Source organism: Carassius auratus, chromosome 15 (genome assembly GCF_003368295.1).
Source record: "Carassius auratus strain Wakin chromosome 15, ASM336829v1, whole genome shotgun sequence".
Taxonomy (NCBI): domain Eukaryota; kingdom Metazoa; phylum Chordata; class Actinopteri; order Cypriniformes; family Cyprinidae; genus Carassius; species Carassius auratus.
In genome coordinates, this window is record NC_039257.1 from 14884334 (window position 1) to 14903045 (window position 18712).

Here is an 18712-nt window from a genome sequence, read left to right on the forward strand (position 1 = left end):
TCACTTTCAAACTAAATGTAGTCACCAGCACACAACATAGAAGCACTCTTTTAGTCCGGTGGAGCGGAGCAGTGGCCCTTTTTCTAACCTCTGTTACCCAGCTCCTAAATGACCCACTGTTCATTAACACACAAGGATGAATAACACAGGCACGGAAGAATTTTCCACCACTAATAAGCAATTTACCCTTGCATTGTTTGCCTTTGACCCCTTCTCACAACGTTAATGGCATCTTATGGAAAGCTTTCTTTGTTTTGTTTCAAAAGACGTCAAAAAGTCAAGATGACAAGTGGAGCGTTGCTTGGGTTTACTGCAGACAAATGAGTCTCAGTAAAGACTTCATTGTTTAGGTGTTGATTTTGGTGTGAAGGGGCAACAATGTCTGACTTCTTTAATGCTAACATCATTGATTCCCCTTTTTCCTTTAAGTGCTGGTCTTTAATCAGATGTGATAGGTAATAAAAAGTCTTGCAATAGAGAGCGAGAGGAAGCTTTCCTCAGGAAGAAGGAAATGATCTGAGGGAGGAGGCCTGTCAAAATATTTGTGTTTTATTTGAATTAAGTTGGAGGCTTTCTTGGCTCACAGAGAATTGTTTCATTGTTTCCAAGGAAGTAAATATATCGTCTTTCAATGTTTTGTGACTAAAAAGAATGTGATTAACATATGTTACCAAATATCAATAAACACAAGTCAGTCAGATGGCCTTAAAACATTGATTTGCTGAAGAACTGTAGTTTTTTGTGTGTAAACACTACAGTGATCATGAACGTAGCATTTATACACTTTGCTAATGGCTAATGAATTGGAAGTCTCATACATTAACAGAAAATAGGATTTGGGGTAATACAGTCAGGCTGTCGTCTTATAAACTGCTTAAATTAGATATTTTCTGGCAAGCTTTATTACCGCCCTTTATCTACAGCACAAAAAAAAAAAATGCTAATTTGGCTTTTGCCTCATAGCACATTACTGGTTTAGCGGACTAAGGTTATTCTTGTTTCACAGCGTGTCAACATTTTGTTTTTGAGCAAAGCCAGTTTCAGCAATGCCCTTTTTTTCTCAGCCTGTGGTTTTACTCCCACGTAGATTGATTCTTAGGACAGAGTTTTCTTTGGGGCATCCAACCACAAAGATATTTAAATATTTATGATTTCCTTTTGGAACCCAACATAATCATCCGTAATGCATTCAACATTTGTACAAGCCTTGAGCATACAGTCTCTATTCTTCACAGTAGTGTCTGTAGGCCCAGCAATCAGGTCCTATTAGGGGTCGTGAACTATGATGACTTTATTTTCCCTTCCTCTTTTGGCTTGAGCAGTTGGGTTGGTAAGACCCTCTAGCAGAATGGTTCCTCTCACTAAACTCAATGACCGTAGCACATGTCTACAAAACAGCATAGCTAATTACTATTGGTATGTCAAGTACAGCTGTTGCGAGTCTTTTCTCTTTAGCCTTTGACATTCATTGTTACACCATTGGCGTTGTGACCAAAGGTGAGGCAATTCAACTGAAGTCACACTGTCCTCTCACTCAAGCTCTCATCTAATGAAGACTGACGGCCAGCTGAAACAATGCTCGATCTGTCATTAGTCAATCTGTATTTAACCACTTTAGTCTGGAATCAAAGTTGTTTAACCACAATCATCTATTTGTTTTTTTGCCATGCACATTAGTGGTCAAACTTCGTTTTTTATTTGTTGGTTTCACTCACATCCCCCTTTTTTCTGCATAGATAAAATAGCTGAGATTTAAAGGTATAGTTAAACTAAAAATTAACATTAAAACATCTTCACCATTACTTGTACTTAGTATGTGTAAGTGTTATTTATATAGTTATTCTACTCTAGAATTTCATTGTAATTTTTAAGTTTCAGTCAATGAGTTTCTTTTGTCACTTTTATTCGTTTTTTTATTTCTATTTATCATTCATTTAATTTTATTTCAGGTTTGGTTTTAGTAATTTTACTACTTCAAACTTAACGTATGACAGTTAGTTGCCATGACCACATTTCCACATTTCGTTTCAACAATGTATTTCAGCTCAGTTAACAAAAATGTTAATTATAAAAAGATTTTTATAATATTAGTTTTTGTTAACCATAACAGCGCCTTCTTTAAGTTATTCGTTTGTGCAACAAAAATTACGTTCACTTTTCAATGCGAGGAAAGCATCATAAAAGTAATCCATAAAACCTTTCATTTAATCCAATACTATAATTGATGTCTTTTTTTTTTTTTCAAGAACATATTCAAATGTAAGAAGTTATTGACTACAAGTCTTGCTTTTCTGGATCCACATGAATTTTTATTGTTTAGAAAAGACAGGTTTGAACATTACTCAATTGTTTTTATTTTGTGTTCTACAGAAAGATTGTAATACAGGACTGGAATGAAATGACAAATAAGTAAATAATGACAAAATCATGGGTGAACCTCTGGGTGAGTTTAAACAAGATTTTTTTCATCACCTCACCCTACCTCAGTCTTATTTCTCACAAAGTTTCTTATATCTTTTATAGTGCACTTCTGGTGACGTTCATCACCTCTCCACTGCCATTATGACATTAACAAAGCATTCATTTAAAATGTTCTCATTGGTCTTGTCTTGCCACATCACCGTCCTAAAAAACAGCTCTAATCTGAGTGAGCTGTTGCGTGCAAAAGAAGAGTTTGGCCTCATATGTTTCCTGCTTTCTTTTTTTTTTTTTTTATATCTGAAAGTAGGGAATGCATCAGCAGGTTTTCCCCTCCCAGTGACCTGACAAAAAGACTAGGGGCTCTGGGACAATTCTTCCCACACCGAAATGAAGTTAAGATGTTTCACAAGAGAGTGAGGTCAGGTTCGGATCTCAGTTCACGCTGGGGCATTTGGCGCGTGAGACGAGGAGTGGAATGCATAGTGGAGAGCTCGAATAGACTGTTGGACCCCATGAACAGCTTGTAAGAGTTAGTGATGTCAGGAGAGAGAAAAACAAACTCAAGGAAGGCTTCAAAGGCCAGGCATATCTCTTTCATTAATGCATTTCTGATTTGTTTCCGCTTGTTTCCTTCTTGTTCTCACTCATCCTCGCCGTTCCGTGTAGTGACCTTTCGATTTGTTCCTCGTTGTCTTTGCCAATTGTTTTCATTAAATGCAGTCACACTATACCTCTCATTTCCTATTGAGGCTTTAAAATCTGATTGGCAGAGTTGGGCTGGCCTTTGGATCTTAGAACTTTCGCCAGGCCTACATGCTTTTTGAAGTTTTATGTATTGTTAAACCAGGCCTGGATTGAGGTAATGATAGAACCCTTGAGATTATGATATCCTCAAGCAAAGTTTGCATGCTTGTTGTGAGGGAACAATGGGAATTGTATCCCAACATTGCCTTCATCAACGACTTTGTTCATAGAGTGCGTTTCATTCTTCTGTCGTATTAGATGTTTACGGCAAATGCAATGAACACAAATTTGCCATTCTGGACTTGATTCAGGTATCTGAGGTTGAGGCCATCTGTTCATCTCTACGGAAGAAGCAATATATCTATAGCTATACTGCTGCATAAGACTTTATTAAAGATCTATAGTTAAAGGAATATTTAGTGTTACATATGGCTTAACTGCTAACTGTGACAGCATCTGTGGCCTGTAAATAATTTCAACGCATAGCTTAGCAGTATTAAACTACCACACTCTCATGGAAATTTGTAAGTGTTGTACTCTATTAGCGAATCTGTGACTTATTCGTATGAATTTGTACATTTTTTAACAATCTTCTTAGTGCTTACGCCCCACTGACCATTAGATTCAGGGGTGAACCTTCTTGCTTTTTTCAAAAATGTTATGTTTCCAATTTGAAATTTCCTTATGTCAAACTGTATTAGTATATTAATTTTTTTCACAACATACTTTGTCCGTTAACTTATTATTATTATTATTTTATCCCATTTATGTGTTACGTATTAATAACAAAATATTCTAGTAAATTTTTAAGAATTATTGTCTGACGGTAATTTATAATTTTTTTTTTTTTTTTTTTAACTGATAAACAGGGTTATTATTAAAACTAATATCTTTTTTTTTTCAATGAATTATTTAAAATCAACAATTAAATTAAATTAAAAACTAAAACTACACAACAAAATTACTAAACTTTGAAATTTAAATGAAAACCAAAAATACCACTAAAATTCAATGTAATTAATTACTGAATGCAATGATTACTTTCAAATTCATACAGCCCATCAAGTGTAGTGTGATTTCTCAAAGTGACTAGATTTGAATCATTTATTTTTAGTTAATTAATTTTTTTATCCGTGTTCCATAAAAGTACTAAAAGAATTGTCATTAAGCATAAGCAACCAGAAGCTTCAGAAGAGTTACATTTACAGTTCCCTTTTCTACCGTCGACCGTATTTATTTAATTCTAGTGTAATCAAGGGTGATTTGTGGTACATGTCCAATCTTCACTCTGTTTCTGAGATTCTAGACAGGCCAAGATGAAACGTACCATTTGCGGATGACTGGACCGTGTAGCATACCACAAATTTCATCACGGTGGTGCGTGTAGGTTTTTGGAGTTGTTTTCACAGCCGACTGGAGGCCGATATTTTTGTCAGTGTGTGTTCGTTATCCTCCCTGATGAGCACCGTTGGATGTATGTATGTGTGTACGTGACAGGGCAGGGTTGCGAGGTCAGCGGTGGGTTGGCTGGTAGACAGGTGACAGCTGCTCCCACAGCTCAGACTGCAGTGAAGTGGAGACAGCACAGGCTGCGTGTTATTCTGCCCTAAACACAACAAACATGCACAGGGCAACCAGAAACATAAAGCATAAATAACAGGCCAAACCCTTGCATATGAAATCCCAGTTGAGCCTGGTTTTCCATTGATAAAGTAATAAAACTCTATTAAGGTTAATGCTTGAAATCGTGATTATCAGGATGGACGCATTCATGCAACTCAATTACTGCTGTCATTGAAACAAAAGTGGACCAAGGGAAAAAATGATGTTGCTTTGCATCCTCAGAACTCGAAATCCCTTTTCTCTCACCTGGGTTTTGATGTGGCAGTCTGACATCAAACGTCAGACCACATCAGAAGTTTGCCTGGTCTTAAGTTTTTGTTGATGGTTAAGCACAATTTTAAGCTTATAGCTAGTCATTATAACTCTAGGGAAAAACAGAGGGTTCCTTACTGAACAGCCTCAGTTTTTGGCTGAAAGTGACTTCAAATAAAAAATTTTTTTATAATGTAAAAAAGGGGTTGACATTTAAATAGGTAGTAATCTTGTAGAATAGACAACGACAATGTACTATATATTTCTTCTTCATTAACATATGTCAGTGGGTATCTTCATGTGCTCTGGTTGTAAGTGCAGTGGTTCTCATTCTCAAACTTTTTGACTCAAAGCCCCCCGTACCATTTTCCAATACAATATTCAAACCTCTATTTTATATATATATATATATATATATATATATATATATATATATATATATATATATATATATAAACAACATTTATTACAAATAATTAATTAACCATCATTTTGGTACTCCAGAAGTTAAAGAACAGTATGTTCTTCAATAAAAGCTATATTTATTGGGATTAAATATTTCTGAATTTAATTAGCAATTTAATTTAGATTAGACATCCTGTATCTCTAGCTCCTCCTGCACCATCCTTCTGTCTAGTTTATTTAAGAGTTTCATTATCATTATTATTGTTTAGATTTTTAGTGATGGTTTCCAACGGTGCATTTCAAGAAAGATACTGTGATAGTTTTGTGCAATAAAAGTCTGTTTATTAGTTGAATATCTGCCGGTGGTCTGTGTGTTCTTGCATTGAGCCTGTGCTATTTTTGAAATGTTGGTCTTTATACACAAGCAAACATTTTTTGTCAATTTCATCTCACCTTGCTGTTTTTTCAGCGTCTTACGTCATGAGAATTGCATTTCTAAGACTGACACACTGGAAATGTATAAACACGTTTCGAGACCCTTGCATTCTTCTCCATTGTTGCATTCAGCGTTTTTAACACAAAGGCATGTCCTGTTTGAACGGACGCAAAGAAATGCACTCAACCCTATTTATACATAGCTTCCTGAATAACTTGTTGTTTTTGAATATGCATATGTTGCTATAGAATTCAAACAGATTAGGAATGAAACATGGGGTTAATGATGAAATAATTTTTGGGTGATCTATCCATTTAGGACAACAGTAAAAATCGAGTCTTACAGGTAAACTGGTGCACCCTAAGCTCAGTTTCTTGATTGACGTAAATGTCTCTTTAAAGATCTCAGTGTGAATTGAAATTGGTGATCCTCTGGTCTCAGCAAATTTGATATTCAAGCAGTCAGCCAGATTGCAGTGTAGCCTCTCTCTCTCACACACACACCCTCCCTCGCTCCGTCTCTGCGTGTGTGTGTGGTGGTATTCTGGCAATTACAGGATGGGCAGGGGAACAGGCAGAGGGAGAGCCTGCACCCGATATAATAGCAGAGGTTTACCACTAGTATGCAGCTGCCAAGGTTTCAAAATATCAGCCACTATTTAGTGCCTCCATAGACCCACTTTTTATGATATGGTCTCGTATACCCAGCCTATGTATTTTAAATAGTATGGGTTTTACCTTGTGACTGTTTTGATGGTAGGAACACTTCTTAGCACAGTCATTTGTAAAAACAGCATTAAATGCGCTAACTTCTTTTTAAAGAGAGGAAAGCTTAGTGTCTCGATTAACAATTTTTCCATCTGAAATGCAGCAATTTGTGGGCTTTAATAATGACTGAGGAGATTTTATTTTCTCCGCTCTGTGTTTCTCTCAGAATATGTTTTGCACAGCTCCCATTCGTAGCCTATAATTTGTCTGTTTTCCAGTGATCCTCACGGAAATGTGTTCTTTTGTTTTGCTTTCAGGACACTGTGATTTCTTGCATGAGGCAAGGCTGCATTGTGTTGTTGTTTACCAAGCAAGATTGAGTTTTAAAGGGATAGCCTAAAAATGAAAATACGGTCATCATTTTCTCATCATCTTGTTGTTGCAAACCTGTATGACTTTCTTCTGTGGAACACCAAAGATCCAGTGTTGTTTTGGACCTCACTGGCTTTTTGTGTTTCACTTTATGAACAAAAAAATCTTAAAAATATCAACTTTCATGATATTTTACTCTCTTTCACAAGCCAGTTTTGCTTTGTATCCTATCCATGCAATGATACTAGGAAAGCACATGGAATTTAAATGGTAAAACACTGTTTACATGAAACAAACAAGAAGTACGTCAGTAACTCGGCATCAGAAGTTCAACCACTTAGGAAAGCAGTCTCACAAAAACTGAAAAACAACTTTTCCCACTGAGGGATTTATGTAAGTTAGCCTTTTATGAAGATTTTTCAGAACAAAAACAGGTTGTATACTCCCATTGAAAAGTTTAGGGTCAGTAAGATTTTTTGTGCATGTAGAGGTATTTAGTTAGACAAAAACTGTGTTATGCAGTATGAATCATAAATCAATATCTTTTGCCCTGTTTTCCCAGAAGAAAACAAAAAATATATATATACATTTTGCCAATATTTAGATGTACATAATAATAACACATTGATAGCTTTAAAGCTAACAAAATTCTTAATTATGATGATGTCTTTGGACCCCTTAAGGACCCTGTCTGATCTACTTCTCTTCTCTTGCCAACACCTTTTTTTAATCAATCTCTTCCATTGTAATTTTAACTGCCAGCTCATCAGAATATCGTGTTTACATGAATCAGCAAATAACTCCAGTGTGTTCAAATAAACATGCAAAGGGCACAGGCGCAGATTAAAGAAACCTATTAAACAGTAAAAACCTCCCAAATTGGCTATTGGTGTTTTTCATCTTGTTCCAGCAGATTTTATAAGGCAAGGTGCTCAGACGGTTAATGGAGAGGACAGTCGGAGCGTCCCGCAGTGTGATGCGGGGGTCTGTATGGGGCTCATTATGGATGTGAAGCACGGGCTGTGTGGCACAGCACTCACAGCCTGCTGCAGTAGAGAAGGAAGGCCTCCCGCATGGGGCGTAATTAAGGCTGGGGAAAACACAAGCCCTCATTATCTGCTGTACGAGATCTCCCACTACTGTACTTCAGTTATGACCTTTCAAGGGTTCACCTGATGCAAGTGATGTCGGCACGATTAGACAGATGGAACTGGTTAAGAGCACATAACAATTTAAACTGATTCACAGAGGGTTTCCGTGAGATGTTGCTGCAGGATTTGAACAACAATTAGTAAAAAAAAAAATATATACAATTGACATTTTCATAACATTTGAAGTATCGACTTTCAGCATATTCTGTTTGACAATGGCAACATTTTATAGATAGTTAGCATTTCCCTCAGGTATATCATAAACAATTTGATGTGCTAAACAAAAACAAAAACAAATAATTCACTCTTAACAGTAGGTTCTTTACTTGCATTGAAGGTTCCATGAAGAATCTTTAACACTCATGGAAACTTTCATTACACAAAACATTCTTTATCATGGAAAAAGTCCTTTAAGGACTAAGGGTTCTTTAGATAATTAAAATGTTCTTTATACTAAGGAAAATATGGTTCTTTTAGTAACTGTTCACTGAAAGGTTCTTTGAGAAATCGAAAATGGATTGTTGCATTGCTCCAACCCCACTCTTTTAAAGTGTTGAATGGAAATTTTGGCTACTGTTAATCTATTTCCTATATCTATCTCTCCAGGTGTGTGGGCCAACAAGGTTGTGGTTCCTGAGCAGGTGACTGCGGTGCTGGGGAAAAACGTTACTTTGACCTGCAGGGTGGAGGTCAGCACAAACCTCAGTCTGACCCAGAGTTCCTGGGAACGCCGTCTGCCCTCCGGCACTGTAACTTTGGCTGTCTTCAACCCCCAGTACGGGACCTCCATAGCTGACGAGTACAGCAAACGTGTGCATTTCATCAAGCCCTCAGTGCGTGATGTATCCATTGTCCTGCAGGGCGTTGGGTTTGCAGACATTGGGACCTACACTTGTAAAGTTGTCACGTTCCAACTTGGAAACATGCAAGCATCCACAACTGTAGACATCATGGGTGAGTATATCTTTGTGGACAGCTTGTACACTATATAATTGTGTAGGTGTGAATTCTTTAAAGCAAATCATTTTGTGAAGCATTATGGTGTATTCACACCAAATGCAAATCTAATTATTTGCATACAAAGTCAATGCAAAGATGGGAATAGAGGCGAATTCATGCCAGGTGATGCGAATGACGTGAAATGCATGACACGTTTGCCACAAACGCAAGATATTTGCCTCAATCGCATCTTTCGCGCAAGTTAAAAAATTTCAACTCGAGCGTTCTCGCGCGAGCCAGTCAGTGAAGATTTTATTGTCTCATGTGGTTGAATCAGAAAATGGAGGAGTGCATTATTGTAGCTGTTTGCGGGCACCAAGAAATCTATGATTTTTACCTCACTCGCGTGAATAAAAGCATAGCGCATGTGATGCCCCGTTCACACCGCTTAACAACACACAGCGACAGAGTGACATAATCCAATGGATTTTCAGTGGAGAGCTGGCGACTTCCTCTGAAAGTCACGACATGTCAAGCGATGCGAGTCGAGCGATAAAAGTTGATAATTCTTCAACTTTATTCAAATAAGCAGCGAATTTCAATTTCACTGTTTTATATTATTTGAATGTAACCACATACATGGATACAAAAATGATGCATAAAAAAGAAACTTGGCTGTGTAAATGCGTTTGAATCATACACTGATGGTTCAAGTTGTTACTTATATGATGCAGTGAGCAGTTTAGGTTAATGATTTAATGCACGAGCACTGCTGTAGTTTATGTAACAACACTCTCCAACAGCAGAAGGACACTTTTATGTCTTTTGAGTTTAATTTCTAGTCATATTAGAATGATATCTTAATTTTACCGGCAATATATATTGGTGATTGCATATTTGTCAAGATGTGTAGTCTACAAATAACATTAGAGCAAGCAGTAGAAACGCCCACCAGCGTCTTCACAGCACGAGTCTAGCAACACACAGCGGAAAATTTGCTGGCGGTGTGAACGGGGCTTGACGCGAAAAACATCCCACGAGTAAACTAGAGCGAGGGACACGATGGACATATTCGCTTCGGGTATGGTGTGAATACACCATTAGAATTAGGTCTGTCAAATGATTAATTGCATCCAAAATAAAAGTTTTTGTTTACAGAATATGCATGTTTACCATGTATATTTATTATGTATATATAAATGCATAAACATACAGTATATATTTTGAAAATGTATATATTTAAATTCATATAATTTATATTTAAATATAATTAACATATAAAAATAAAACATTTTTCTGAAATATATACATGCATGTGTGTGTATTTATATATACATAATAAATATACACAGTACACACACATATGCGATTAATCATGATTAATCATTTGACAGCCCTAATTAGAATCCTCCTGAACCCCATAGTTGCTGGGTCATAATTTTTTATACATTCATTCATTCATTCATTCATTCATTCATTCAGTCATTCATTTTGTCATTCATGCATACATTTATTTCTTCCCAGGCTTGTATAGTGCACAAAAAACAACAAAACATAAATAAGCACATCTCTTTATTTATTTATGCATTCATTTATACAAGGCACTCAAAAGTGTTTAACTGACATTCCAAAAATTCTCTTTTGAAAACAAGACTGGAATTCTAGGGAAGTCATTCAGAAACTTCTGTTGAAATTGCTTATTTTTGTAGATTGTAATTATAGAAAGGGCTGGAAACACCCTTCACAGAGCCCCTTTTCTGCTCGAGTGAAATGAAGCGTTGTCAAACACTACAGAGATGACAAAAATATGTGTCACACACTGGCGTGATAGCGCTTAGCACATTCCTTCTATTTTGATTTGTGGGGTGCCATTTTTTCCTCCTTGTTTATTTCCTGCATTCCTGGAAAAAGAAAACATTGAAAAAGAAACTAATCTTTTCCCTATTATAAGTGGTAAAACCCTTTAAATTGTATCGATCCAGTCTGAAATGGCATTACTGATTCAGACGTTAAAGCAAAGCCCTATTAGTCATTGGCATTTTCACAGAAAAGGGAGAAATTCACCCAAACCTCTAAAACTATAAATTCACTGGCCAATAAGCTGCTTTGCGTTTGTGTGTTTTTTGCACACAGGCTTTAAGCCGCCATCCCTATTCCTGTGAATTTAACAGTGATGAATCATCGGAATGAATTCTCAATGACCGTGTGAATTTTTACTATAAAACACATCAAATGCGGCATGCAAGCTAAGCAGTATAATTTGTACCCGCAATTCATTCTTTTCCTTTTTTAACATAATTACTTTGCTTTCACTTAGAGTCCATTATAATGACACAATTGTTTGGGGAATTGTGGTTTTGGCGACAACCCTGGCCTGCAACCCAGAAGAGGAATGTTTTGGGTTTTGCATTTGTGCGGAGGCAACAGTGACCCAGCCCTAATTCCTGCCCCGTCTAATGATAAATCAATACCCGGAGCTTCTCTTGGGCCTGCACGTCAGTTTGGCTGGTTCTCCGCTTCTATCAGGAGGGTTGGGTGTGAAGGAGTTGCCAAGATGCCCCTGCAAGCTCTGAGTCAGCAGAGCTCCAGCGTGATGCAGATGGCATGGAGTTCAGGCTAGATCTGGTTTTGGCATTAGGATGTCAGCGCTCTGTGATGCACTGTGGGTAGCCACCATTCAGGTGCCACAGGGCTATATTTAGCATTAGGGGTCCCTGGGGTCATTTTGATTTCTCGTATACAGAGTAGAACAGGTGTGTGGAGCAGACGACCTTGCGTGTAAGATTAAGTTGACGTTGCTGGCCCACATGGCCAAACTGTTTCTTAAGAGCGCAGCTGTTGCAATTCTCTAGAGAGAGTGATGGAGAAAGGAAAGAGGGAAAAGGACATATTAAAGTAGTATTGATAGGATTTTATTAATAGAGGATATTATGGCTGCATTCACAGTTCACTGTGGCCCAAATCTCAAATCTGACCATTGCCGGTTTCATGCAATACACTATTAGATTTTTATACTAGGTTTTATTTGTTTATTTTTACATAGTTTTATTTAGCAAAGATGCATTAAATTGATCAAAAGTGTCATTTAAGACATTTGTAATGTCACAAAAGATTTCTATTTCAAATAAAAGAGGTTCTGTAAAACTTTTTATCAAAAAAACGATTCCTGGAATTTATTTGACAAATTACATAAAAATATTAAGCAGCAAAACTATTCTAAATATACATGTTTCTTTTTACAATGATTGTCATATGACACTGAAGACTGCAGTAATGATGCAGAAGATTCAGCTTTGCCATCACTGTTTATTACATTAAAAGTTACTTTAAATTCCAATAATATTTCACATTATTACTGTTTTTACTGTATGTATATTTAAAAATGTTTACAGACAGTAGTGAATGTGACAGAATCAGCAGGTACCTATGCTTTATTATCAATACGTTATTATAATGCATTGTGATTAAATACAGTTGTAGCTTTATATGTTTAATATATTACTAAAATCAGTGATAGTTTAGTCATTTATTACTTTTTTTTTACATAAAATATAATAGAAATGTTTAAATTTGTTTGTTTAAACAAATTATACCTTTGCAGTATATAGTTATAATTAGTAGTAGTGCGGTGGTGGTAGTATTTTAAAGAACATGTCACAATTATTATGTTGTATCATGTTAATGTTAGTGCTGATGCATTTAAAACTTTTTCTGTTTTTTCTCTTTTCATGTAATAACGAAACATGATATCATATTCAGTGTATTAGTTGATTACCCTGCCAAAATAGGGAGTTATATGCAGGTGTGATGCCGGTGTATTATAAGGATATATGCACCACATTTATAAGGTCACATGAATATCCTCACAAAACTGAATTTGAACAGAAAATTGTAATCGGACACTGGCTTGTAGTGTGAATGTAACCTTTGAGGTGAGCGGTCTCTTAGCTAATGTTATTTCAGAAGTAAAAACAATAGCTGAAATTGAATCAGTTGTTTTAATTCAAGCAGTGCAGGCTTTTGTTGCTCAGGGCAGCTGAACATTTCCCAATGATTGATTCGGCTGTCATACACAACGTGTCCTTCCTTTTGTTCTCTTTAAATCCATGTGGACTCTCTCAATATTATTAAGACTCTAATATGCCACTTTTCTGTAGAGACAGAAGCCACTCAGACGCACTCAGGGATGTTGTTGTACTCCTACCTCAGCACTCAGTAATTTCAGATCATCCATTTTTAATCTGAATATATAGGGTTGGTGTAATAAATCAATTCTGACTGTACTAAGGCCATTTTCCACCCTTTACCTGATTTCTTTTTTCCCTTCCTTCCTTATTTCTTCATTTTGTTTTTATCATCCTGTAAGGTCAATTCAACTCATTTTGTACTGTTTTTTTTCTGACTCTTCCACATTTTTATTATTTATTTCTTGTTTTCTCGATGCATGTGTATTTCCAGTAATCTTGTTGTCAAGTATTAGAAAATACTTAATTAGCATTTTTCTTTAAATTAATCTTTTATTCTTTTTAAAGTATATAAAAGCAGTAATATACAGTAAAAGTAGTAATTTTGTGAAATAATATTATAATTTAAATTAACTGCTTTGTATCTAAATATATATTCTTACATGTAAATTGTTAAACCATACTGACCCCAAAATGTTGACCGCTAACAAATATAACATTTTGTTTGATACACAAATGCCTTTACCAGATGTTCAAAAAGAATATAGTTTAATAAAAATAAGATTTAAAATAGCATATTTTAACCTGTAAGCATCTCTGTGCTTATTGTACAATTGTTCTCATTCTCTCCCTTTAGTGGAGCCAAAGGTCTATGTGTCTCCTGGTTCCTTGTCTCTGACGGATGGAGATGGTGAAACTCTGGTGGCCATATGTACAGCTGAAAGGGGTCGTCCAGCAGCAGAGGTCTTCTGGGAATCAGACTTCCCAGGCCAGTCAAAAGTCATCAAACAGCCGGAGTCTGAAGGCACTACCACCACTTCAGCACACTACGTCTGGGCCCCCACCCGGGATGCATTTGGCCAGTCCATCAGCTGTGTTGTACGTCACCCAGCCCTATCCCAGGATTTCCGCATTCCCTACCGGCTCAATGTGTTTTGTGAGTGTGAATTACTTTTATTAAAAAAAAAAAAACATTTCTCTTGCTTTGTATTTCAAGATCTCCATATGTTACAAGGAGAGCTGATTGCTCACTTTTGCCACTCTCAAACTCACAAGATGTCAATTTAGGAGTAATTTTAACATCTTAATCCTCAGTGTGCTTCCCTTTGGCTTCTCGAACTGTTGGCTGCTGTCTGTTTGAATGGCATTCTGCTTAATGGAGTCGCTTTATGAAATATTGATCTGAGCGCAGCAAGGGCAGCAACAGGAGCGGAAATACAAATGGGGGAGTTCATACTGACAAAAGGAGGCTTTAGTACTCAATAAATCACACGTTGCTTTCCAAAGTGTCTAAAAGTGAGAAAACTTCTTTTGAGTTTGACAGCCTCATACATTTATTAATACTAATGGTTTTATCATAGACCAAGCTGACCATGCAAACACTACAACAATTTGATTTCTTATTGAAGTCTTGTTCAGAAGAACACAAATCTAAAATTCAGTTAGATTTATGCCTCACATAAGAACAAAACAATAATGTGACGAAATCTAAATGTAATGCGAGATAATATTTTAACATATTATACATTACCAGTTTTTAACTTTCATACTCCTCGAGGTTGCATTTATATGATCACTGTAAAAATAGTGATGCTGTGATTTATCACTGCTATTTAACATAACTCATTTCTGTTTGAATATTTTTAAAATAGAATTTATTATGATAATGTCATTATATTTATGAATTTAATGATAATCAAAAAATCTACATTATTATAAAACAAATATGTGTACCTTCAGTGTAATAAAAGTGTACTTAATCAAGAAAGTACTGGTTAGTATATGGTTACTACATTGAATATATATATATATATATATATATATATATATATATATATATATATATATATATATATATATAGTGCAAATGTCTGCTGTTCTTCAGAAAAATCCTCCAGCTCCTGCACATTCTTTGTTTTTCCAGCATCGTCTGCATATTTGAACCCTTTCCAAAAGTGACTGTATAATTTTGAGATCCATATTTTCACACTGAGTACAACTGAAAGACTCATAAATAATTATTACAGAAGGTGGAAACATTTACTGATGCTCAAGAAGAAAGCAACAGGAATGCATTAAGAGCCGGGGGATGTAAACTTGTGAACAGGATGATGATGTGTACATTTTTCTCATTCTGTTTAACGATTATGTAGTACTCACATGTTTCCCAGAAGACAAAATAAGTAAAGTTTACCTTGATCATCCAATTGAAAAAGTTTACACCCCCTGTCTCCTAATGCATTGTGTGGCCTTTTTGAGCATCAGTATATGTTTTCTGTATATATTGTAATATGCTATAATAGGTACATAACAAGTGCATATGTTATAATAAGTACATAGTATGTACACGTACATACCATATTTTCTTTGTAAGTCTAAACATCTTTCTTAGTCTTATGCAAATTTTTTATAAAGTCTAGAATCTTTTATCAAAACAAGACAGATTTACAGAATCTTTACAGTGCATCTTTACAAGTGCAATTGATTTGCATTGTTCAATAAGAAAGTGGCTATTTTGATGAGAATTTGATCATGTTATTGTTATGTGGACTGCTGGGGTTGAATCTCAAGGCTCTCTGTTTCACTCCTGAATCTTCTCTCCATATCACACATCAGTTTATTTTCTCAGCCACAGCTAAGCCTCAGTATCCTGAGGTTTCTGTGTGATTGAGTTAGCCAATCACATCTCCCCTTGCTGTTTCTAAGAGTCACGTCCATAGTGTGAGAATGGTTTCATGCTCAATTTTAATGTCTTATAAAAATAATATGAGTGTCATTGCTTATAAATTGTTCTTTACAAAGTACAGCATTAAGTGAATTTCCAAAGAACAGTATAATTCATATGTATTGATGCCATCATTTAACCAACTTTTTTGTTTCAAACTTGTATGACTTTCTCTGCCATTGAACATAAAATGAGAACAATATAAAATCTTTCAGGCAGCTATAATTTGATGTATAAAAGTCATATTTTCTACTTTTACTGGACTTCTTGCCATTTTTAGAATTTGTCATCCCCAATTTTGATTCATTTTCATTGTATAGAAAAGAACAGCATAGACATTTCGCAAAATATTAAGACTTGGTTGACAATATCCATTACTTGATTTTAATCAATATTCATTTTGAAGAATCAAGATCTATTCTTAAATCTTTGAATTGTTGATATGCTTTTTCATGACAACCACCATTTAAATGTTTATATTTCAACAACAAATTGTCAAACATAATTATATAATTAAGAAGTTGATATAAACTGCCTTATGTTCGATTTACAGTAAATGTTTATACAAATAAACATTATAATATCTAAAAATGAATAACAAATTAATTTAATAGTTACATTTTAACCTTTAACTTTAAAGTAATGTACTAACTAGAGGTTCCCTCTGTAGATTACAACATTAGTTAAGATATATTTACTATATAAATTGACATGTACGAATTGAAATTAATTAGTTTGTCAAATGAAAATGAATTGATTGTGTGAAATATGTGTTTATAGCCAGCCCTGCAATATCCTCTTTTGTGTTCTGTGGAAGAAAGAAAAAGGGTTTTGGTTTTGTTAAGCACTATATATTTTTATAGCAAGGCGATCTTATTATTTCTTCATGCAACAATGATTTAAATTATGTTACAGTCGCTCCAGATGTTATGGTGAATGGCCTGCAGGACGTGTGGTACGTGGGACAAAAAAATGTACAGCTGGACTGTAGAGCCAATGCCAACCCACCTGCTTTTTTGTACATCTGGACCAGGTCTGTACATAAAGTTTGTTACTTATAATTTTATGGGACATGTCAGTTCAATTGTAAACACAAAAAAAGTGTTTTAAAAGAGAATTCAAGATTGCTTCAGGGTGGCTTCCTGCTGCAAAACTTGTCAACAAGCTCTAAAGTGATAATCGTGTCTTCTGTCACTCCTCAGACTGGACGCCCCGATGCCTGCAGGTGTGGACACATCTAATGGCAGCCTGGTGTTTACTCGCCCTTTAGAGCCGAACGACTCTGGACAATACAGGTGTGAAGTTCAGAACGAAGTTAGTCACCACTTTAAGGATGTACGCTTCCTGGTACAAGGTGAGAAGTTTCTTGTAACCTTTCAGGTCCACAGATACTAATGATGATGTTTTCTTCATGGCGGCTGATGTTTGAGGGCGGATCGCTGGTTGATAAATTATGTCCTGACATTGTCTCTGCCTTTGTGAAACAGGCACCATTTATACTTACCCACCCAGTCAATTACTCATGTGAGGCATAAACAAAATGCCAAGTTGGTGACTCGATGAAGCTGGATAAAAAAATTATAAGGTTCAAACACAGTTTACCGTGGAGCCATAACTGACTCATATTAGAGCAAAGTCTCTGTTGTATGACTCTCCATAGCCCTGCTGAAAAAAAACTAAAAAACAATAGAAACCATCACCATAATTGTAAAGGTTTCCAGTAAAAATACCATTACAAACCATTAAAAGCAGTTAAAAATGGTTTCCTGCAGTGTGTTTTGGGACATATTCCATTAGAATTTAGTGGTGTTAACAAGCCACCAATAGAAGGCAGCCAATTACCAGAAGAGACCCACAGGCACCATTATAGTTTTCATTAAAACCAGTACAATTCCCATTAAAACCAGTAAAGCCATTTCAAATTCTGTGATGTTTATATTGTTTTTTTAATGTTTTTTTTTTTTTTTTAGGAGGAAGTGCACTGGAAAATTTACTCAATACTAAATTTGTTGTTAACTTGTTTCTGAGTTAACACAGTTATCCTGAGAAAAATAAACTTTTTTGATTTCATTGAATTACAGAGTGTGGCAGGAATGAGCCCTAAAACCTCGAAACAAGCATTTTTGTACGTTTGGTTCCATGGTTTAAAAATCAAAGGGTTTTTGGTTAAATGCCTAAAATAAAGTCTGTAGTATACGCTATTTTCACATTTTATTTCTGCAACATAAAATGCATCAATAATACCCTACTCATGATTTTTTTAAAGCTTTTACTTGTCTTTAAGATGCACTTTTTAAGAAGTGGCTAAATGGAACAATGGAGGCTTTCTGGGACATTAATTGTCATCACACACAACAGTAAAACTCATTTATTTAATAGTCCACTTTTACAGCCTCCTTGTGTTCATACTCGCACTCTTCCAAACTATTGCAACTTAAACTTTCTAACTTGTAGATTTTCTAAAGCATAATGGTGGTTGCTTTGAAGCATGAATGAAACAGCGCTACATGGCTATTCTGCAAAGAACACACATGACTTTGCGATTTAAACTAGTTTAAAGCCAGATGAAACAGCGCTGGCAAACAGGAGAAACACTGTGCACAACATTTCTTTTTTGGAATAGCCTGGAAAACCCTGACAAAACTCACAAGATGTTTTCTCGTGTTTGACATTTGTGTTGTATCATTGAGTAAGTGTGTATTTCCTGTTACTGAATATGTAAATTTCTGAATCTCTTGTTGAAAATACCATTA

The 18712-nt window shown here is 35.6% G+C and overlaps 1 protein-coding gene across 1 annotated transcript in view; it reads left to right on the forward strand.

Annotated features, from left to right (window-relative positions):
• LOC113115224 (nectin-3-like protein) overlaps positions 1–18712 on the forward strand; it is a 35452-nt gene that overhangs the window by 11069 nt on the left and 5671 nt on the right. The window contains exons 2-5 of the mRNA XM_026282653.1: positions 8718–9065; positions 13872–14171; positions 16875–16992; positions 17162–17313. Coding sequence (XP_026138438.1) covers positions 8718–9065; positions 13872–14171; positions 16875–16992; positions 17162–17313 — 918 coding nt within the window. The remainder of the gene's footprint in view (positions 1–8717; positions 9066–13871; positions 14172–16874; positions 16993–17161; positions 17314–18712) is intronic.